Here is a 23,959-nt window from a genome sequence, read left to right as displayed (position 1 = left end):
CTTTTATAGCAAAAATTCTCTCAGAATATCTTTTATAACGATATCTCTCAGAAGTTTTCAAAGTGCCTAAAATCTACGCTTCGGCTCCACAATCTTCTGCTTCAGCAGAATGATTATTCTCAGCTCAGCGGAGAGTAGAAGTAGTATGACAGAATGGAGATACAACAACTTGATAATGCTGTGTTCTCGTCAGCAAAGAGCTGAAAAAATATAGAAAAAGATTGCAAAAAACTTTTTGCAGCGCAAAGATTGTCGCAAGCAATATTTTGGTAAATTCTTGGTGAGATGGTTTTTTATCCTGGTTTTTACCAATTTTCTCTTTTCTCAGAGCAGACTCAAAGCTTGTTTTATGTGATCTACTTGTCTAATTATGCGCTCAATGGGTACTGAAGCTAAACAACGAATTTTAATTTATCAATGGACATGCTTCTCAATTTCCGCTTCTATTGTAGTGCCCCCTCTCACTTTTTGGTAGGCTTTTACGCCCCTGGTTTTGTGAGATTTGTGTCTGTTCCAAAATTTGCAATAATGGAATGAGACATATATTTGCAATTTTGCTTCATGAATAAGCAAAAAGAAGATTGTCTATGAAAAGGATAGAATTTCGTCTTAAGTCCAATTCTGACTGTTTTACTTCAGCAAATAATAAGAGAGGATGACACGAAAACTGAAGTTTGAAAAGTTATACAAGGTATATTTGAGAAAACGCCTGGGTAATGTGCCTTTTAAGACTTCAAGAGGCCAGAAATGATTAATTCTAAAATGTTGTGAAGTTTATATTTAGACTATACGACCAAACAGAACTATTAAAAATTTTTATGCTTTATATCTAGATTGTTTCGGGGGTATACCCGGAATACAGCGCCAGTGATTTTGATCCATCTTCTCTTACACCACATAATCAGACTACTTTGTGACAGTTAGTAGACTTGTTTTCTTATTACCCTTCATGTCCTACCGATAGGTTTTGGAGGCTCTGGGGCAAAACCAAAAGATGAGGTCCTCAGCAAACGGAACTAGCAGAAAATTTCTGCAACTACGCCCTTTAGATTAGCTTAAAGTCTTTCATTCTTTTACAATTGTTTGCTATTTTAGGCACAAAATGGTTAATTTTAATTAATTCCATTTTAAAACGAAACTCATTGCTTTATAAGGCCCCGAGGCCCTCTGTCCCTTTGCCCCCTATCGGCGGCCGAGGGGCAAATCATTCCAAGAAAATCCCGTACACCTTTTGTGAAAATCCTTTTATTTTAGGGAAAATCTCATACGCTATTTGCAAGAATGAATTGCCCCTCGTCGGCGGCCGTGCTCGTGGCTGAAAACGATGATTTTCGAACCCGAGAGTGGCAAAAATGCGCTAGGCTGTGTCCCCGGACATCAACAACTCACGTTCGCAGTATTTCACCCCAGAACAGCATTTCAAAAGTTTATGCTTTGATAGAAAACCAAATCAAAAATTTCTATCTGTGAAGACTTAAATTATTCTGTTGTTGATATGATTACATATGATTTCATGGAGGAATTTTCTCATGGCATTGTTGCTTTCGGATGGTGTGACCCCTTCCAACTACCCACTCCCTTGGCAATTCGTGTAATATCTTTCAATACATGATAGCCGCCAGTCAGCAGACTTACATGAGTTTTTGAATCGCACTTCCATGCAAGAAAAAACGTCACAAACAACTAAGTGCTATATTGTACAATGGTACTAAAAATCGCGAAACCTAATGGACGTTTGGAACTTCTAGAAAAACTGAAGTGTAGAGAGAATTTGATTTAATTGTTCCATGTGAGAGTCTTTCACATAATACGACTTCTTCTTCCGGGTCAGCTGCTGTTTTTCTGCGGCGTTGGGGGATAACCCTGTCCAGGGCAATGATGCGAATCGTTCTTGCGCCCATCCTAAATCACCATGAGACTCAAGCCTTGCCAAATTCTTAAGAAGCTTTGCTTTGCTTTGCTTTCCAAGTATCTTAGCAAGTATAACAGTCCTCGAACGGTAGATTCTTGGACACAAGAAAGCAACGAAAAGAGTAATTAACAAGAGAAAAACAATCGCTGTCGTTTATTGTCTACTCATGAAAATAAACAGTTTAAGCTCATAACACTAAAGACGAAATGAGTTCAAGAGTAGGATTCACTGATGACAACTTTATTCACAGCATAAATCCATGTTATCTCAAACTTGATAATTCTTTAAATCTCCCATAATTACATTGACATCAAAATTTGGTTCATCCGCTCTTTTCTTGTTCAATTGCTAAAAAATAAAAAAATAGATTCAGACATAAAATATTAACAAATAATTAGGAAAAATTAACGGGTTACACATATTTTCCTATCGCATACCACAAAAACCCTCACAATTTGTAAAAGGGAGATTGTAGAATGGTGTTTGGCGTAACCCGGAAATGGAAAGACGCCATGTGGATAGCCTATCGACGAAGATTAAGAACATTTCAATCTCTTCCTACCTTATTACAATCTCAAAATCCAAAAATTGTGAGTGGACAAACAAAACTCTCGCTATTTTACAAGATGCTGGGATAGGAACATACTTAATAACTTGAACAAACCACGACTATAATTTTTTGAGGTCAAACCATGACTAAAATAACTTCACAGCGCCGCATCTACAAAGATTATTAGAATGACTAGTGTATTATCTATGCTAAAATAAAGCTTTGAAAACGAGAAAAATCATGCTGCTTGCGTTTCTATAGCTTTGAACAGCAAGGTAGACAATTCTGAATGATTCGAAGACAAAAAGCGTCACAACAAGACCACACCTTTCAAGCTAATGTGTTTCCGTGTAGGGATGATTACAAAATTAAGTCGTTTTTCTTCCTAGACGATTTCAGGACAACCAAAGAAACGTTAAAAAGAATAAAGTAGTGTGCTTATACGTACAGCTTTGAAGGATTTTGAGGAATTAGAGCGTAAAACGTATAGTGTAACGGACCTGGCCTAAATTAAAACAAATAATTGGGAGAGCAATAAAAAACTACAACATTTATTTTAAAAACCTACAGACAAAATTAATCTTACTTTCTTTCGATGGTAGGGTATTTTTCTCTTTGGTTTCTGCTTTCTTCAATTTAGTCTTGTCGAATTTGGTGACTTCCTCGAGATCTGGTTTGTCAGACATCTTTGGAAATTTTTTTTGTTACCAGCCTGAAACCAAAATAAAAAAAGCCAAAAGTAATGAAGTATTCATTAACAAAAATTACAACTGAAAGAAGCAGCAGTTTTATAAAACAAATCGTCGTGGAAGTTCCCACTTACCTTTTTGACAATGTTATCCAATGGCAAGCCAAAAGCAGAATGAGCTTTTAGGTCGTCTCTTCCACTTTTAAAAATAATGGGAGTGGTAAACGCATGACTGCATCTGCATTTTGTTCACAGACAATTGACAGGTAGACAATAATTTGTCACGTGATAGAAGTGCTAAACAATAAAGATGAGGATTGACATGCAGGCTTGGAATGGAAAACAGAAATGGAGATTCCCCTCGGTGATCCTTTCTCCCCACTTCAAGCTTCCTGGTCATTTTTATACGTGCGAATTTTGACATTGACCATCCACATTACCCAAGAGACGTGTCCTGAGTTGCCAAAAGTAGCATATAACATAGACCAGGCAGTGCAATCGAGAAAGTATCCAACCAAGGGGTAGGGAGCCTGTTTATGTCACTTTTTTGGTTTGTCATGATCTTCGTATCCGACGACATGTCTTTTATCATCATCATCAATTTAATTAATTAACGTACATTTAATACTTAAAAAGCTCTTTACATATAAATGAAAAATTAGAGCCTTTTACGCAAAACGTGGAAAAAATAGAAATTAATTAATTAACAGCAACAACAAGTAACAGTACAAGCAACAACTACAACAAATAACTTAGTCTGCTTTACTCATAGAGCTAACTCTATGGCTTTACTTGACCTGCATTTGTTTTTGGTACCTAAAAATTTCCCTTAGAAGTCTTGCAATACTGGCCCAGAATACTGAAAATAGAACAATAGACGGATGCTCCAGGGCCCAAGCCACCGGGGGGCCAGAGGGGCCACAGCCCCCCTTTTTGTGAAGCAAGTAGTGAAAGGGGAAAAAGCCTTGGCCCCCTTCTTTTGTTAGCCCCCCTCCCCTCTCTCAAATTCGTGACGTAGGCACTGTGGTCATAGAACAATAGATAGATGGTTGAAGAACAATAGTATGGTCTGGTTGAGAACAATCTCTGGGCGAAATTTGTTCAAGATGTAAAACCACTTAATAAGGGGGTTTTACAAATGTGAGTTCGTAGGTCGTTCGCAGAAACGTACACGATAAATACGGCAAAAACTGTTATCCAATTCTCTATACACTTCTTCTAATTCATCAGTTCACGGCAAACGACTAAAAATATCTTACACGGCTAACGGCGACAATGTAACGACAAACACAATTCTGCAAGCTAGCGACAAGGCACACGGAGTTCGACAATCTTACGGCAAGACTGAACCTAACTATAAAGCCACCCCTTATATACCCTAAGATGCAATTGTCATGTGATGTCCTGCAATGAATGGGAACCCTGTGTTCTAACAAAGATGAGATTTCTAGTCTGAGGGAGCCGAGATTTAATTTCTTCGAAGGCACCTCTCTTTCATGAAAGATTATTGCTTGCCGAAAACCAATGCAAGAGAAGGCCAGAGAAGGCCTTCTTAAAATTTGCATGGCGAGGCGTTTGCGATGTAGCCTGAGTTTTACACCCCAAACTCAAAGTATTTGGAGTCTGGGGCTCAGGCTATTGCGATGCAGCAGGGGCAGATCCAGAGCAAACTTGAAGGAGGGGCAGTTGGTAGTGGGAGCGCTGAAAAATTTTCAACAATTGGTGACGAGAGTACGTTGTATACAACATTTTGAGATCCATTTTCGGAATAAACAACATAACCTTGAGGTTATCCTTGAAGCAAGTTAACCTATCGGTCTCAGAAACTTTTTCACCTGATCCTTATTCTTCAAAAGACTTGCTTCAACTCGTCAAGGGAGGGACAACTACCCCTAGCTGCCCCCCCCCCCTTAAATCCGCCATTGCGATGCAGACTATCATCAATTATTGTTTCATGGGGGTGAAGATAAGTCTTTAAAGATTAAAAAATTTTATTAGTTAAGAATTTTAAAAATTGGCCAACACTTAGCCAAATTTTTGGTTTGACCAGGCAAGTTCAGTTCAGTTGCAAATTCAGTCAAATTTGGCCAAAGAATGGTCAATATACCAACCCTGATCTCCGATATTTTCAGGGCCGTCGGGAGCGGGGCTGGCTGGGGGCCTGCTGCAGCTCACCAATAATTGTCAATCTTTAAGAAATTTCCTTTATAACAGTGTCCTGAATGAGAAATAATACCATGGGCAGCCCCCCCCCCCCAAATATGAATTTTATTCCGACGGCACTGAATTTTCCAGAATATCGAGAATTCAACATTTCATTTCATTTTCATTTCATTTTAAAAATCTTTATTCACGAATTCCCTATCAGCTATAATACAAATAAACTACTTCTACTACAAAATAATTTTTTAATATAAATAAAATAAAGATGTTGCTGTTCTACCTAGGGAACGTGTTTTGTTTTGGGAATTTATTAACTTTGTAGGAATCTCTTCAAGTTTCTTTTAAACATGGAAATTGTGGGGCTCATTCTGATATTCCATGTTTTGGCCCCAGCGTGCAACAGGCTTTGTTTGCACGATACCGGCTTACTCGTGTATCGGATTGCGTTTCATATCGGATAGGGGTTGCGTTTACACGGCTCCGCATCAATATGATACTTCCCGTACCATTTTTGCAAAGTGTAATCATTCCGGCAGTGAGCCGGATGAAGGGTATCCAACGACGCAATAGTTTTGAGGAAGGCCGTGTATAGCCTCACAAGAGTATATTTAGTGAAAAGAATTTTATACTGTGCTTGTTCGGGAGATGAATCATGCCCCTCTTCCAGACATTACCTAGCCCCCGTTTCAGGGTCATTGCACATGCGCATTACCACTTGAAGCCCTGGTAGGAAGTTCAAGAGTTATCTGGTCACAGCCAGAACCGTTGCACGAATACTGACCCAGCAACACTGATTGGTTTAAGACGGTATTGTTTCCCGACTCTAAGAAACCTTTACTCAAAGCATACAACAAAAATTTTGAAGAAAGTTAAGTGTAAAAACTCATCTGGAGGAAAATTGAGGCGTTTTTCTGAATGAACCCGGGGAGGGTTTTCTAAGGACAGTCTTTTTTCCTGATAGACTATTGGCGTCAAGCTTTGCTTGTCCAGTTTTGCAATTTTGTCCTGTTACACTTTTTTTTCTGTAGGAATATTGTTTATGGTATTTGTATAATACATTCCATATAATGTTCCATATAGATACAAGATTTAAAATATTCTTATGAAAAAGGTAGGTGTGTTCTTTTGGTCGGTCTGTAAAGGGTAAAAGGTCAACTATGCAAGAAAGTTCAAGCACAAAATATGACTTTTGCTCGTTTTTTAGGGAAGAGGGGGGGAGGGGCAATTTAAACATTTTTAAGAACGTCACTTATTAAAATGTCAGGAAACCTTACATTCAATGCATTCAAAAAATTTTCTAACTTCACGTCTTTAACTACTATTTACTATGTGAATATGTTCACTTTTTTTGTTGTTTTCAAATTTTGAGCTTTTGAGGAGTTATCTCGACTGCGCATCAGTCTAAAAGTGGAGGGGCTGAAAAGGGTGTGACCAAAATTTTTGAGGCTACGTCCTCAAGAACGCCGGAAAACGCCCCTTTTAGAAAATACTTTTTCATTTCTACACAATTTTTATAAACAGTCTGGTTCAGAGAAGTTATCAATAACTATAAAAATAGATAAAATAAGCTTGAGAGTAACAAAATACCAAGCTAACCAAGCTAGAAAATACATCATATCATTAAACAAGATCAAACAGCTAAAAAAGAACAAAAAAGGTTTCCAGTCAAGAAGAACTGCTACTACATAGGAGTAAACTATGCAAAGATGCGTTAGAGTAAACCTTCCAAAAATTTGTAGCCTATTATTGCAAAAGAGTGAGGGGGGGGGTATAGCTCCTGCTAGCCCAATGGCTCCACGGTGCCTGCCTCCGGTCAGTTGCCGTGCGACTGTAATATTTTCCTGACTCTGCTCTGAATCCCGTTTATCTACGCCACTGATGTAAATACTTTCTTTGCTAGGGGCTCCGAAGAAAGTTGGATGTTTAGAAGTAGGGGGCAAGGGCAAATTAAAGACCATAACAAAAGTTTCGCAAAAAGTTCGACGGAGACCTTGTTCGCCATTCTCGTTTATTGTTTGTTTATGTCTTTCAAATTTTTAAAAATTACTCGGTTTATGTACTTTCCCCAAATAATTTTCATGTTGATTGACGTTAGCAGCATTTTTAGCACTGCCTCTTTTATTTACGGAGGTCTAAATACGCAATACCCGTTTCTTCCCTCCATAGCCATGTAGAAGTGTAAATCTACATTTGCAGTGAAATAAGAAAATCAAGCATTGAAACAAAATTCTCTATACAGTTTTTCTGATCAAAAAGGAAATTCTTTTTTTCTACCAAATGTGCGTGCGCAATGGATAGTTCGCTTTTATTTAGCATATAATTATCATAATTACGCTTTGTTCACCGGCCAGGATTGTTGGACACGATGTACTCACTGTTAAACTAGAGGAGCTAGAGAAAGCGTGCACGCTACTGAAGCACAAACATGATAGACCTTTGATTAGAATTTAAAGGTCTTCAGCTTGAACTAAAGCAAATGACCAAATGAAATATGGTTATGGGAACGACAACCATGGATAGTCCAGGCAAGTTTGTTAGCAAGAAAAGTTTCTATTATTAATAATGGTTCACATGTTATTGCAGTTCTCATCTTATTCATAATCATATGCAGATAGATGTGAACACTATCCTTATTGATTTAACATTTGGTGTCTTGTCTGTCTTTGATGACCCAAAACTAAATCAATTGACTCAAGTTTTATTCAGATGTGTTAGGCAGTTATCGTCTAATTCGAAACACTATTCTCCTTGATTAGGACACTCCTGGTGATATCTGTTGACATGCTTCGAATATATTGTTCTTCAAATCTCCGAGTTTCTTCTATTGTTTGATACTTTTAATGTAATATAAATCACATGTAGGCTGTGATGAAATATATACTTTATCTCTTGTGAGACTTGCCCATAGCCACGTTAAGGTGGTAATCTGCCCAAATATTCACTGCTAATATGCATTCAATGCTTTCCATTTACAGTTAATAGCGTGTCGACCCTGTCTTTAGCCGAAATAGCCCATCGAGAATACCAGAATGGAAATTATGACCGAGCAGAGAAGATGTGTATTCAGTGGTGGAGGAGAGAACCTGAAAATACTGGCTGTTTGTTGTTGTTGTCGTCGATTCATTTCCAGTGTCGTCGATTAGATCAGTAAGTTCTCATGTCTTCAAGTGACTGTTCTAATTTATTTTATTTTTTTTTGTAAATTATCTTTTATTCAATATGGTTTTTCAATGAACAGAAGTGTTGACTTGATATATTGACTCACACTGGAAACGGGTTATGTCAATGAATTCACTGCACCTTGCCATTTTGGAAATAATTTACATACCCACACAGTACTTTGCAGATTATGCAGTGGGGGAGGGTAATCATAGGGTACACCCTTAGTTTCATAAGGGAGAGGTATCATAGATTGATAAATAGCTACTTGTATATGCTCACAGCTATGCTCAATTTCTTGTGCTCACACCTGGTCCATGATATAAATTGAGTCATTTGTATCATTCTAAAGTCATGAACATCATTGTTACACTTCAGAAGCCTTCTCTTGCAGGTTGCAGCTAAAAGTTTGTTTTTATTGGTAGTTTTGAGTAGCCAAAATCATAATTATTAAGTTTAAACATGCAAGAGCTAAAGAAAGGCTACATCACCCCCCCCCCCTTTCTGATTGAGCACCCTGATATTGCCCTGCTACAATTTAACAACAATTGAAAATCAATCAAACCTCATCGTTTCTTCAAAAAAGTCAGCCAGCTAGAACATCAAGCCTGAACCTCAATTATTTGGTTTTTATAAAAAAGTTTGGTTTAACACGAGCATTCTCTACTAATATGTAAAAGCAATGCAAGCTATTTCTAAATAAAATACTGTTCAATTCCACATGCCTTAGAGAAGATCTCGGGTACGTTATGCTGTCAGGATTTTTGGGTACTCTAAATTTTGAAACTACACTTTTTGACCTGTAAGTTTGAACTTATTTCAGCTCAATGAACTTGACATTCATACAATCTATTTTCTTTCATCAAGGTCTGCCCAATTCAGCACTTTGGCTATAAAGCAGAATCCAATGCTTGCTGAAGCATATTCTAACCTTGGCAATGTCTTAAAGGAGAAAGGACAGCTAAAAGAGGCTCTCAACAATTACAGACATGCAGTCAAGCTTAAACCAGATTTTATTGATGGCTACATCAATTTGGCTGCTGCCCTAGTTGCTGCAGGAGACCTAGAAGGAGCAGTCCAAGCCTATGCAACAGCTTTACAGTATAACCCTGTATGTCTAGTAATTTGAATTGATCATCCCAGACAAATTCAACAATGGTTCTGTGCTGTCCTGAAGATTTTTTTCAAATCTACACCATATATTAGTATTAGTGAGAGTAATTATACCCAGGTAAAATTTCTGCCTGTTGCCTTTTATGTGTCTGATTTCATAGCCATTTTAAGGACCCTCTAAACAGCACAAACTTTTTGAATTTGGCTGGAATGACCTGTGTACCAAAAAGCTATCTAATTGAGCTTGACAGAGTAAACCTTTTCTTGACTAAACCTTTATAAAACCTCAAACATGCATCATCATTTCAGCTCTGTTGATGAGCAATTGAAATTTTTGATCCAATTCCAAACAAATTTTATGGCAGCATTTGCCAGACTCTGTAGATAATTCTTGACAAAATTTCACATTAAAACTGTAAAAAGGGGACAAGAGCTCGTGAGGTAGTTGTGTTTAGCTTTAAAATATTGAGGGATTTTGTTTGATGAGGAAAGAAAAGATTTATTCTTGATCTTAGAATTATTTATTTGATTTCTGCTAAAGTGATACCTCTTGTCGGGCTGCAGTTGAAAGTAGAAATTGTGCAAATTTTTGTGAAAAAAGTCATGGTTGAAATTATTTTGTAGGATCTGTATTGTGTGAGAAGTGACCTTGGCAATTTACTAAAAGCTTTAGGCCGATTGGAAGAGGCAAAGGTAGGTAACACCAGCATTTAAGACATGATAAACCTTCATGATATAATTAAACAGTATGTCAAAACACATATAACACAGTGGGACCACTGCTTGAAGCAGTGGCGGACACTTGGGGGGGCCGAGGGGGGCGACCGCCCCCCAATACTTTAGAGGACAATGGTCTTTTGTTCTAGAACAATGGGACATGTGATGTCATCTTATTAAAACAATAGGCTTGCCCCCCAAAAATTTGATCAAGTGTCCGCCCCTGGCTTGAAGGCTCTGTTTAAACAATGATGTGACCAGCATTGTTTAAAAACCATGGTTTTATCATTATGTCTCATTATCTCTCTTCTGTTAAGTGGAGATTTTTGAATGGTCTTGCAAGCAGTGTTGACATAAATGAACCACAAAGACAAAGACAAAGATTCTTTTAGGAAGGAAAATTAGTTTATGTATATATTATGTATACTTTGTATCATATTATGTATATTATGTATTATGTATATTTTTGAATTTCAGGCATGTTATTTAAAAGCAATTGAGACACAGCCAAACTTTGCTGTGGCCTGGAGTAATTTAGGATGCGTGTTCAATGCACAAGCTGAGATTTGGCTTGCTATTCATCATTTTGAAAAAGTAAGTTCTATATATATATGTTATCTTTTTCCTATTTATACTGTTCTAGTATTTTTTCCGATGAAATAAATCTAGGAGTATGATGACTAAACTTTTAGAAAGAAATTGCCACTTCTGTATGCCATGAAAATTGCAATATTGGTGTTTAAAAAATGGAACTTTTAAAGAATTGTTAAATGCTGGAAATTTAGAGCAGCAGATAAAAGCAGGGCTGAATATTCTAGGGCAAAATATGTGCTATATCTTATTTTTAAGTTTTTTCTTTCTTCAACCGAGATTTGATTAAATTGGATTGCTCCTCATCGTTTTTCTTGTTTAATGATGTCATTCATTTTGATAAAAAGAAAGAAAAACATTTTGATATATGCAGTATAAGAGGGTAAAAGAGTTTTAGATTTTAACTGTTTTTTTTCTCAAAAACTAGCTATCTTGGTAAGAGTCTGTTATTTATTGGGGTTTGATTGGGTTTGTTGTAATCCTCGATATTTTTGTTTTAGGCAGTGCAAATTGACCCTAACTTTTTGGATGCCTATATAAATCTTGGGAATGTTCTGAAGGAAGCAAGAATTTTTGACAGGTAAGTTTGGATGTTTGCAGAATCTGAAATTACCACAAAACCTGTTCAATCTAAAAAAACTCCTTGTTAGGGGAATCCCACTTTTACAAAATAGAGCAATAACATTTTTATGGGCACACATGCTTATGTGATTTGCCTGCCTGCGAAAGTTGTGTTGTTCTGTCCAGATTGGAATGAAAGAAAAATATATGAGGAAACAAACCTTGAATTTTAACCTCTCCTCTACTTTATTTTTATGGAATCAAATAGGTAAATTTTCTACTTAAGATACATTTATATCATTAAATTAAGGCTTTAAAAGTACCTATTAATCTCTTCATTGTCTATGCTTCACTGTCAAACTAAAGTATCCTATCCCTAGGCCTAGTATAAAGGAAGGAAGGAAATATGAATTATTTGAAAAGTATATAACTTTCAGAGCGTTTTCCAATTTTCTGCCACTGAAGGAGACATTATACAAAGAAGTTGAACTTTTGACTAAAAGTATACACAAATTCAGGATGCAGCATGGTGGAAATTTTCCGCAATGGTTAATTTAAATATGGAACAAAGCTTCCCTTGTTGCCCTTGCCAAATGTTGCTTTGTTCAGTTTCCCTCTGTTCAGTTTCCTTCTGTTATACCAAAAATACCAAAGTGATTTCATAATCAAGGAGAAAACAGCTACTTCCATTTGTGACCAATTATTTTTAACGAAAAACATTCATGAATATACTGCATATGCCAATTAATATGGCTGTTTTAACTTATCAGTCAATCGCCCCCTAAATTTGACAATCCTAACTTTAACTATCTTTGCATTAAATTATCAACATGTTCCAACTTTCCAGATATGCCGACCACTTTCATCTTTTTTTCGGGTCATGAAAATATATAAATCTTTAAAGAAATCAGCGTGTGGCATGGTGCCGTTTTTGAGATAAAATAAATTTAAATTTTGAACTATTTCTCTGTAGAACTGAAATTTTTTAAGTATACTTCCTCAAACTTTAAATATTTGTATCTAAAATGAGTCGATCAGGCTTCAATTCACTTGGCCATGCTCAGGTCTGTTGTGGTTGTGGTGACACGAAACCCCAGCACATTGCAACTCCCAGGAGGCCTGGATTGCAATCAAAGTGTCGCATGGTTGGTTGGCAGGAAAAATTTTGCGCATCGCCATTTTGCCGCAGCTTGCAGGTGCAGAAGCTCTTTGCACAGCAGCTGCAAACATTTTTGCTCTATGTTCACTCTTTTACATGGTTGTCTCCAGGTAGATATTTGTATACATGCAATTTTTTACAATTATATATATATATATACAGCTAATTTCCATATATATATATATATTCTAGGGCTGTCACAGCATATCTACGTGCATTAGCCATCAGTCCAAGCCATGCTATTGTCCATGGTAACCTTGCATGTGTTTACTATGAGCAAGGGTATGTAAAGCTATCTTTGGTGCTTTTTTGGATATAACATATATATATATATAGCACCAATTCAAGGTAAGTGTGCACCATTATGAAAAGTTTTCTGCACTGAAAATGGAAGCAAGTTTAGTGGAGTATTAGAAGTCCTGAGATGCTCCAACAACAAGCAATAAACAGTGCTAAAAAGATGTAGAGTATCTGCTGGTGTGCTCTGCTGTTCATGCTTTTAAATGAAAATTATTTCAAATGGATTAAAGTATGGATAGTAACATGAGGGTGAAACAATCAAAGAACTTTTTGCAGAAAAATATGTTTTAACATTTGGGTAGGAAAGTGGAACTTGTTAGTTGAGCAAGGTAGTGATTTTGTTTCTATTAGCACAACTGGACTTGGGGGCACAACTTGAAGGGACTTTCTTTCCAGTAGCAATAGAATCTCTAAACCATTCCATTCAGCACGGACCCTTTCATACGTTCTTGTCATTGTGTAATTAAGGTCTTCTTTTTCTATAATGTTTAACCTGTTGTGCTTGTTGCCGCTTAACCATCTCCCTTTGTACTGACACAGAGATAAATTCATAATGGTGTGCACTTCTTTTTAATTGTATATATCATTACAGGAGTTATTGTCAACTGCCATGATCTGTAAAAGAATTTGCAAGGCCTACTTTTTGGTCTCTGAAGTTGTTCAAAGTTTTTAATATGCCAGAATATCTCTATATTATTATGCAATCATATCAAATAAAAATCTGATTATAGTCTTGATAGCCTGGTTGGTATAGATATTCAAAGGGTTCCAAAAGCTTACAAGTTCTGCTTCAAGGTTCATTTGATTAAGATAACCTCACATTTGTTTCCAACTTATTTTTCAATGAAACCAAATATCATGGATCGGATTAAGTTGTAATGTGTAATTCCTATTTATCTATATGCTTGTTCTATCTGGTGCATTTTTGTACCACCTCGTTTCCATTATTCTACTTACCACTGTTTCAGTTAGTCAAGATACATATAGGCATTTAACTAGCAAATAAATCCTGTTTGTGTTCCATTGCAATGACAACAATATCGATGTTACCTGCTTCATTTTTTTCTAAAGCTTTGCCGTATTTCAAGATGAAATCACCCTTAAAAGATGTTTTTCCTCCCTTGTATATGGCGTTTTTCGTGGCCAATGACATTACGAAAGAATAATTTTCTGGTAGTAAGAGTCAAGGATTCTTCGCAATAAATGTTTGTTAAAGCAAGGAATTAACATTGGACAGACTGTTTCTAAATGAAAACTATAAGAATTACTCTAGCCAACAAAAGCAACTTTTTATAATTATTGTCAAGAAGGCTACCTTTTGAATTAGCTTTCAGGTTTTTTCTGCAAATCAGAAAACAAAAAAATGTTTTAGATATAAATCACCTGCAAGATATTTTTTCGCTCTTATTATCATGGTTGTAGTTATTTCACTTTCGTTTGATTTTGTTTACTTTGATTGAAAGATGGTAAGAATACACAACCGTCTTATGCAATAAAGCTAAATCATTGACGGAATAAGCCAATTAGCTATTTAATATGACTTTACGTTCATTGCAGTTATTCATGAAATCTTCAATTTCAGCTGTTTTATGAACGTTTTTTGCCTTGTTCATATGCATCTGGTCTTCCCTAGGCTTATTGATCTTGCCGTTGATACTTACAAAAGAGCCATTGAGCTACAACCAAATTTCCCGGACGCTTATTGCAACCTTGCCAATGCGTTAAAAGAGCAAGGAAAGGTATTGCCCTTTCTAATGCCTAAAGTGTACTAGAGCGAAAATTTAATTCCGTTAGTCAGCTGTGATAAATATGCATAGTTTGGGCATTTAGTGCACCAGTGTGATTTTATTTGATTGCAATTATTCCTGTTATTTTTTGTATTATTGCTTTTTAGAAAACGGTGTAGCGAAACAAGTCCGCTGTTGTCATTTTTCCCCATTGCCCCCATTTTTCTAGATATCTTGCACTGCATTGATCATATTTATCGCAGCTGAAGACAAGAACTTGCTTTAAATGTTATTCTAAACCTAAAAACAATTTGATTAACACTTTTAAATTCTACATTGATGCGTGCGGGGTTTAAGGTTTCAAATAAATTGATTTTGCGTAGTTTTCATTAACAGATCCCGTCCTTGAAAGTTTATCGAACGTGGACACTTGTTGTTAAGATACGTCATCGATGCTGAATGGTCCTTGTCTAGGCAAGCGCAAAAAATATTGTTGGTAGAAATCTAAAGGGCGGGGTCTTTTGTTATCTTTTTTCTAGCCCGCTTCTTCAGTGAATGAATCGACTAATAACCTGGATTCAATAGAAAGTTATCTTTAACAAGTATGAGATCCGAATCTTAGTGTGAAATTCGAAAAGTGATAACAATTTTACGTCTAATACTCTGGATGCACTATCTACATGGGAACTGGAAAAATCTTACCATTCAGACACAGTTTTCAAATAGAGACTTTAAGACAGCGCAATACGCTTTCGTCAAGGTGTTAGATCAAAATTTACATAGCGAAGTCCCAATAACTGGAGCCTCCATGGGAACGACGAAAATGGTGTAAGCTAACGAATGTTCAATTTTTGGTGGCTCGAACATACTGAGAAAGGCTAAAGGGGAATGAAAAAAGTTGGAGTTAAGGAAAGTTCGAGTTATCAGAGGTTTCCGTTAAAAGTAGTTTTACTATATTGAATCTCTTCCAGTAAGTCGGTCCCGAAAGTTTTTAGACTCTAGAAAGATCAGTTTTTATTAATGTCCCAATACGTGTCGCACTTCAGTTTCATTGTAGATTTTAAAGCAAGTTCTTAGTATAAAATTTTCGTTCTCGATACACTTGAAACAGACGGTATCGACTCTGATCCGTTAGGCCCAACCTTCTAGGCGTCTGTTTCCTCGATTTAGCCTACCTACGTTCATAAAGCTTCAATTTTTCAAAGCAAGTGAAAGATTTAATGAGTTGTTCTGAAATGTTGCTTATAAGCAAATTTGTTTGTTTCCAAAACCTAATTGAAATGTGGCCAGATTGCACGGAGTGGTGCAAAATCGAGGAAATACAGTGAGGTGATTTGAAAGTGCAAATGAATTAAAACCATGCCCTAATTTAGAAGTCAAGTCTTCGTCACAATAAATTTTCCCATGAGCTTCTAAATGATAATTTTTAGAGCAAGACCAATAGTAAAAGTCGAAAATTCGGAATACTGTTACGATCAATCAAAATGCCTAGCTTTAAACTTGTTATCCTTATTCATAGCCTCGCAGGAGAACTTTTAAAGTAAGACTCTTGTAAAGTTGACTTTGCAGGAAGCCTTTAGTTCAAATTCTGTCAACGTCAGGAAAATCTTAGAACCCCCTTATACTATATTTAAACCGTGATCTCTTTCAGTTACATAAACTGGGTTTCTTAACGAGATTCCTAAAAGCTTGCAATAAAATGGCTTTCTAAAATAAGTGAATTTCCGATATTTTATATCAATCTTTATATTTTGTTTCTTGTTAACGAGAATAGTTAAACGCAATATAAAATTGATAATAAAGCTAAACAGTTGTAACTAAATTTTTAGACGTTTTTCGTTATCATGTAAATGAAGATAATATATTTAATGAATTAAAGCAATAAATGTTCATTAAGGGCGTTGTAAACAGTGCAAAAACATGTTTTGTTCTTCAGGTTGAAGAGTCAGAAGAGTGCTATAACACCGCTTTGCAACTATGTCCAACGCATGCAGATTCACTGAACAATCTCGCAAACATCAAAAGGGAACAGGGAAAGATCGAGGAATCAATAAGATTATACTGCAAGGCCTTAGAAGTAAGTTACTTACTTTCTTTCTCCTCTTGGTTGTAGAACCAAAAAGTGTATATGCTTCTATATCCCGCGATTTTTTATTATCTACAAAGGGATAGGACAGAATTGAGAGGCGTGATTACTGTGAGAAGATGTATCTTTATTGGTGTCTATCCAAATCCACTTTGATGCAACCATCAAAAAATTCTTTGAAAATTTTATTGTGCAATTACAGTGCAGTATTTTGCTCGCAAGGATGATTGCATAAAAAAGTATGGATATGAAATATTAACGTGACCAATGTAAAACACTGCATAATGCGTTATTTTGAAACGGCTCGGCTCGTTATTTTATAATCGACTATCTATCTTTGCATTATCACTTTGTTACTTCAAAGGTGTATGCTTTCTCCTTTTTTCGATACGCCCCCTGTTTGTCCTAAGTTATGGAACTGCTGTTAACATAAACTCTACTTTTCCATAGGTTTTCCCAGAATTTGCGGCAGCTCACTCAAATCTTGCAAGCGTTTTACAGCAGCAAGGAAAACTGCACGAAGCACTCATTCACTACAAAGAAGCCATTAGGATCCACCCTACGTTTGCCGATGCCTATTCGAACATGGGAAACGCTTTGAAAGAAATGCAGGACATAAACGGTGCCATCCAGTGCTACACGAGGGCAATCCAAATAAACCCAGCATTTGCTGATGCGCATAGTAATTTGGCATCTGTATATAAGGTACCTTTTAAATTTATAATGACACGGATAAAACGTTTAATAGAATAAATTGCAGCCTCAACGATGATAAAACCAATTAACGTAAACAAGTCATTTATCATTCATGTTGATTGTGGTTTTAATCTCATACCGTATATCCAGAATTATTTTTGGCAGATGAGGACAAATTCGAAGGCAGGGGGGGGGGGGGTGGTAAATTATCCGAAAGACACCTTACATATTGCTTGTGTCAAAGCTTTTCCACTGTTTTCAAGTTATTATGAACAACGAAACATTTTGTTGATCTATGTTTACAAAATGCATCTTGCATTGAATATTTTATTTTTCTTGTAATAATGCTGCTTATTGGAAAATAAGCATGTTAAGGCTAGGGCTGAAAAAATTTTCTCGAGGGTGGGGCATTATTCAAAGCAAGGGGGGTAATTCGAATATTAATGGTAAGTGTTGATTGGTAAGAAAGTTTTTAATCCTAGGTTTTATTGGAAAACTCAAATTTTTAGGCTAAGACAAGGTTTGGCTTGATGAAGCTCAAAATTTTTATTTATCTTAGGATTCGGGTAACATCGCGGAAGCAATACAGTCTTACAGGACAGCTTTAAAGCTGAAACCAGAATTTCCTGATGCCTACTGCAACTTAGCCCACTGTTTGCAAATAATATGTGACTGGGCCGATTACAAATCACGTATGAAGAAGCTTCTAGCAATTGTTGAGGATCAGCTCTCAAGAAATCGACTGCCATCAGTACATCCGCATCACACAATGTTGTACCCGTTATCTGCTTACCAACGAAAGGCAATAGCAAATAGACATGGCAATCTTTGTGTCGATAAGGTAGGTGTTTCCTAATTTATTTTGATTCTCCCACAATGGAAATAAATTAGGTATCTGAATATCTGATAGAAAGGGTACAGGATTAATTTCAATTTTACTGATTTGTCCCCTTGCCCCTGGATTTCTTCCTTTGACCTCATAATTTCTTGATAATTTCTGTTTAACGAGTAATACCTTAATTTAAAAAGTAAGTGTCTTAAAGGTAACTCAATTGAAAACATGGATCCGATTTTTATTCGATTTACTAAAACAATCCAGCATTTCCCAAGTACATATCAAGTATATACAGAGGGAACCAGTTATTTCAGCTCTGGTGTAATCTAATTTTGAAACTGTAGTGCAGCCACGCAAAATTGGTGCTGTTCTTGAGCACCTCTACTGCTAAGAAAGAGTTTGGCGTGTTCGTTTATGTGACTTGATTTTATTTTCCGTGCTTCTCAGGAACTGTTTTCTGGGGGTATATTGTTGATGTTGATTCAATTGGCGATGCAGCTGAAATGGAAAAGAAGGGTTTTGTTGACTGTGCTAACGGTTTGACGAAATATAAGATAAATAAACCACTTAGCCCCATCCTTCCAAAAACTGTGCCCTTGTTTAAGTGGCTGAGATCAGTAGATAGGGGTATGATAACTGTATGTCTTCCGCTTCAGGTTGCTTTACTGCACAAACCAGCCTACAATCACCCACGCGACACAAAGTCAAGCCGTGGGAGGCTAAGAGTTGGTTACGTGAGCAGCGATTTTTGTAATCACCCGACCTCACATTTGATGCAGAGTATACCTGGTTTTCATGACAGATCTAAGGTGGAGGTAAGAATCTAAACTGCTGTACTCATTTTAATCTTCATGGTTCACAAGTGAGAAGTGTGTTTAGGTCGTTTGGTCGCACATCCTGTGGGTAGTAATAAAAGAAAAGGTCTCAGAAGTTGTCAGGGCAAAGATTTGGTCAAGTTTTGAAAAACAAGGCTAGAGAAAAATGCAAAGTTTCTTTAACAGTCTAAATATATTCTTTAATTGTAAATTACAAATGCTAAAGATGTTTTGCCGGGCAGTAAGGGCTATGTACATTATTCGACATAACCATAATCATCTGTTCTTTTTGGCTTTAGGTAGAGGACCACTGGCCCTAGGTCGGAACCATAGACACCCAGTTTTCTCTTTTAAATTGTCATGAACATAAATTATCATCACAAAATAAATTGTTTCTTGTAGATCTTCTGTTATTCGCTCACCAATGATGACAACACAAGTTTTAGGAAGAAAGTTGAAAAGGAAGCTGAACACTTTATCGATCTCACTCAGTTCACTTGCCATGGCCAGGCTGCAGATAGAATTAACTCAGACGGCATCCACATCCTCGTAAATATGAACGGCTACACAAAAGGAGCCCGAAACGAAATCTTCGCATTGAAGCCAGCACCAGTGCAGGTAACTTACAAACTTTTTTAATATTTCACGAAGAAATTAAACGGTTTAAATAAAAAAACTATAGCAATTTTGTCATTGATAAATAATTTTCTCTGACAAACAAAAGCAAAAAGTAGAACCATACAACTCATTTAAATTATTCTGCAGCTGGTCAGTTGTTTATGTTTCTTTCCATTTTTAAGATCATGTGGCTTGGTTACCCTGGAACAAGTGGAGCAACTTACATGGATTACATCATAACGGACAGAGTAACATCACCGGTCCAGTTCAGTGATCACTATGCCGAGAAGCTGGCCTTAATGCCCCATTCTTTCTTTGTGGGCGATCACAAGCAAATGTTTCCCCATCTCATTCGTGATGTCACTGGCGACAAGCGCAACGAAGCTAAGCTGAAACAGTATGCAATGGAGCAAGCCAATGGCGAAGTTAATGCGGAGAATATTTCTGTTACATGCACTACATCAGTTGCAAGGTTCATCTCCATGAATGTAGAAAAAAGAAAGGAGGAGGTTGTTGGAACGAAGGACAGCGGAGAAAGGGTCCCAGAAGTGACTCCCACCATGACTAGGGAAACCTATGGGCTTCCAAGTAATGCATTTGTTTTTTGCAATTTTAACCAGTTGTACAAAATCGACCCGGAAACGTTTGAATCTTGGTGTAGTATCCTGAAAAGAGTTCCTCACAGTGTCTTATGGCTGCTGCGTTTTCCTGCTGCTGGCGAGGCCAACGTCAAAGCTCAAGCTGCTGCGCTCGGTGTCGAGCAGGACAGAATTGTTTTCTCAAACGTTGCCCCGAAGGAGGAGCACGTCAGACGAGGGCAGCTGGCGGATGTGTGTCTAGATACACCTCTGTGTAATGGCCATACAACTGGGATGGATGTACTCTGGGCAGGTTGTCCCATGGTTACACTTCCACTTGATACCTTCGCATCAAGAGTTGCATCTTCACAACTTTCAGCCATAGGTATTCCAGAACTTATAGCAAGATCAAGAAAAGACTATGAAGATATAGCTGTTAGACTTGGCAGAGATGAGAAATAGTAAGCGCCTATTGATGATTGCTATTTTGAGATTGCTTGTGTATATAAATGCGATATTATGCTTTAAGAAGCCTTCCAAGAAAGAAGGAGACAAATCATATATTAGCCGGTTTGTAAACTGGAAAACTTCACCAGGTTTGAGTTTTACACTCCTATAATGGCCCGGGAGCTTTTTTAGCACAAAAATTCTGCCCGGGTTGGCAATTGAATCACTCTTTGCTGTAAAGGCAAGGTTTAGAAACTTTTTTTTTGAATTAGTGGTTTTTTGACGTACATAAAGGAAATTTGTAAATTGCTGGATAAAAAGTACTTTGAAGAACTCATTTTTTTCTACAGATGTGCAAACGTTTGCCTCGATTCGTCTGTCTTTTAAAGAGGTTTTGGAGAATCAGCTGCCCTTCAATTTTCTTATCGCTTCGTATTTACAAGGATTTTTCAAGTGCTGTCATTATGTTTGTGATGTATGACAAGTCTACCGAGAAGCACGTAGCACTTTGATACAATACTCCCCTGCCGATTTTGATTGGTAAAATAACACTTTGAAACACGACCAACCACTCTGGCCGTTCGAGGCTGATGACACAAATGTTTCAGTGGGGGGGGGGGGGGGGCTCTGTTCTTTCTTGTGCAAATGTAGGCCGACGACACAAGTGTTTCATTGGGGGGCTCTGTTCTTTCTTGTGCCCCTTCCTTTCTCCGTTTTGGGACTCTATGAATAATATAGGATCTTCCATTTGCCAAACAAACTACAATATGCAAGCCTTTGTTTATTAAGTAATTTCATTGGTCAGTTTTATGTGCATATTAACATTTTCATAATTTCTTTCTTTACAGTTATAATAATATAAAGAAAAAAGTTTGGGATGGTCGCTTACTTTCGTCACTCTTCGACACGCAGAAGTACGCTCGTGATCTAGAGACGCTGTTCTACCGAGTTTGGCGAAGATACGAAAAAGGCCTACCAATAGATCACATATCATTGGAATAAATATCTTCGTGAATATCGAGAAGAAACATTTCTTTATCCGTGCCTACTGTCAAGACAATTCAAAATATGAAGATGGATCTTGCATCAAATATAGTGAAAACTTGTATATAATTGACTGACTTGCTTTTCAATTCTAGAAACGTCAATAAAAGAAGTGTGGTTAGGTTGGCAGTCCCTGTTGTCTGATTTTTGTACTATTTTCAACCCAAATTTATAATAGGCTTGATTCTGATACGTTTTAATAGGAGAGTTTAAATGCTAGATCTTGTTTGCAGGAACTATACATGTGGTTGGTTATTTTAAACAATGGGCTTGCCGTTAGAGGCGCCTTTGTGTAATGTAATATTTTTCAAATGCAATTTTCACCATTTAAATTCCCCATGAAAGTTGATTATTAAAACTTGCTTTAAACCTATAATACACTTGGCAGTTTTAGACCTGTCAGCACTGTGACATATTAATGAAGAGTGGGTGTAGGGGTCGATATAGGAAAAGGGTTGGTTGATGGGCGATATGTTCAGTATGACATCACATCGCTGACTTCAAAACCCCATTATTTCTAAAGGCTATTTTTGGTTATTTAAGATTCGCAGATTGTGTTTGAGATCGTATTATAATTTCTGTATATTCTTAAATTGCCTGACATGTCGTAGCCATATAAGTACTGAGATTTTGCAATTCAATTTGTTTCGTATGCAAAAATTATAGTTATGTTTATAGATTAAGGACAGTTATTTAAGCGCCCAGTTGATCGTTTTGTTTCTGAGTGTGATTATTTTCTTCATCATTTTAAGGTGAATAAAGGCCAATGAAGGCTGAATTCTTGAGTAGAAATGATCCATACGGTGATCGACATTTTATCTGTAATCCTCCTTGAAAATGTTTATACTGAATTCACACTAGACGCGTTATTTGGCCCTGCCCATATAAGGTTCGCTTTTTTAGCGATGCGTCATGATACGCTTCAGAACAATGGTTGACCTGCGTAAAAATGATTGCGAAACACATCAACAAGGAACGTTTGATCGAAGCAGTTTTAAAAATTCCATGCGATACAAAGAGCTTATGTTTGTTGTTCATTAGCTCGATAGAGAAAGTTTAATCCTTGAAATCCTACAGTTCCAATGGTTTTTATACAAAGGGCCTTTAAGGCTGCCAGCAAAATAGCAGAAATGAATCGAGTTCACAAGTTCAAAACAAGCAGAAATGCATGAAGAAATTGTGCACGATGATGCATCAGATATGAACACTCTAATGCGTTTTTTACGTAACACCAAATTACGCATTATGATGTGACGCATCGTGATCCGTCTAGTGTCAATTCAGCCGAACTGACGCTTCATATCACAAGTTGTTCACTCCGACCCTACATTTTTACAACGAAACTAGAATTTATCACGTATGTCTCAATAGATTAAGCGTTCAAATTGAAAAGTGCACTTTATTTGGTGTGCTAATTATCACTACAAATCAGCCTGTTGAAAAGGCTTTCATCCCATCCCAGATAAAAATCCAAATCCATAGCTGTTAAAGTTAAAACCTAACCATCTATACAATATAATAAATTTTTTTAACTTCTTCCGTACAATCAGTATCAGATTTTCCAACCAAATGACATGATAGTAAGAGCTTTTTTAAGATTGCATATTGCTTTCCCTTTACGACAGGTAGAATATTACTCAAGCATTTAAATTCATTCGATTTTGTGGGAAAAAGACAATAATTAGCCAGCCTCGTATTCATTGGGATAAGGTTTAATGATGAAAGCTACAAATTACCTCCTAAAGCATACATTATGAACAAACACAACGCTCAAAGGCTATCAAATGAAAGAATAACAGATCAAAAAGACGAATTGTGTTATTGTACCTTGAATGGATGGAAATTTTAACAAAAATCAGTAATTGCCGGGAAAACAAGACAACATTGAACATGAGCCAATTATAACGTCATATGTTCGCCATAGGCCTTCGATTTTGATTCCATTTGACTTCTCACCCCCCCCCCAAACCCTAGATTAGTCATCTTTAACATGTAAGTCTTCCCTACAAATGAAGAGCTCAACAATACAATGCCCGCCAAAAGTTTTGTGCTCTTCACTCTCCCAAAAGAATCCACCAATTTACGTCCCTGTCAGTAAGGCTATATTTCAAAAAGTTTTCAGTTGCTGTATGTTCAGCTGCGAAGGTATGATCTCTAGGTATCTAAATTATTTCGAAGACTATAATGAAGACTATACTGT

At 36.8% G+C, this 23,959-nt stretch overlaps 1 protein-coding gene and 1 long non-coding RNA gene across 2 annotated transcripts; one reads left to right on the top strand and one right to left on the bottom strand.

Moving 5' to 3' along the window:
* Nucleotides 1–2,061: 2,061 nt before the first annotated feature.
* On the bottom strand, nt 2,062–3,441 carry LOC135686435 (uncharacterized). The gene is made up of 3 exons (XR_010516070.2): nt 3,286–3,441; nt 3,049–3,174; nt 2,062–2,260 (listed from the first exon to the last, which is right to left on the bottom strand). It is a non-coding gene; the product is annotated as an uncharacterized LOC135686435 (long non-coding RNA).
* A 4,212-nt stretch (nt 3,442–7,653) lies between these two features.
* On the top strand, nt 7,654–22,463 carry LOC135686142 (UDP-N-acetylglucosamine--peptide N-acetylglucosaminyltransferase 110 kDa subunit). The gene is made up of 15 exons (XM_065202321.2): nt 7,654–7,838; nt 8,289–8,460; nt 9,340–9,583; nt 10,210–10,278; nt 10,780–10,896; nt 11,394–11,473; nt 12,806–12,895; nt 14,547–14,652; nt 16,577–16,717; nt 17,177–17,431; nt 17,982–18,263; nt 18,914–19,072; nt 19,475–19,690; nt 19,873–20,729; nt 21,564–22,463. Exons 1-15 carry the CDS (start codon nt 7,805–7,807, stop codon nt 21,715–21,717), a joined length of 2,976 nt encoding a protein of 991 aa, XP_065058393.2. The 5' UTR covers nt 7,654–7,804; the 3' UTR covers nt 21,718–22,463.
* Nucleotides 22,464–23,959: the final 1,496 nt, after the last annotated feature.

Source organism: Rhopilema esculentum, chromosome 6 (genome assembly GCF_057945365.1).
Source record: "Rhopilema esculentum isolate cy_ngs chromosome 6, ASM5794536v1, whole genome shotgun sequence".
In the NCBI taxonomy this organism is placed as follows: domain Eukaryota; kingdom Metazoa; phylum Cnidaria; class Scyphozoa; order Rhizostomeae; family Rhizostomatidae; genus Rhopilema; species Rhopilema esculentum.
The sequence above is the reverse complement of the archived record's forward strand: the minus strand, read 5'-3'. Positions and strand labels throughout refer to the sequence as shown.

Bases quoted from the DNA above. Each gene is read 5' to 3' on its own strand.
- LOC135686142 (XM_065202321.2), top strand. From the start codon at position 7,805: ATGGTTATGGGAACGACAACCATGGATAGTCCAG. The intron at 12,896-14,546 runs GTATGTAAAGCT...GGTCTTCCCTAG, and splicing joins TGTGTTTACTATGAGCAAGG to GCTTATTGATCTTGCCGTTG. The intron at 17,432-17,981 runs GTACCTTTTAAA...TATTTATCTTAG, and splicing joins ATTTGGCATCTGTATATAAG to GATTCGGGTAACATCGCGGA.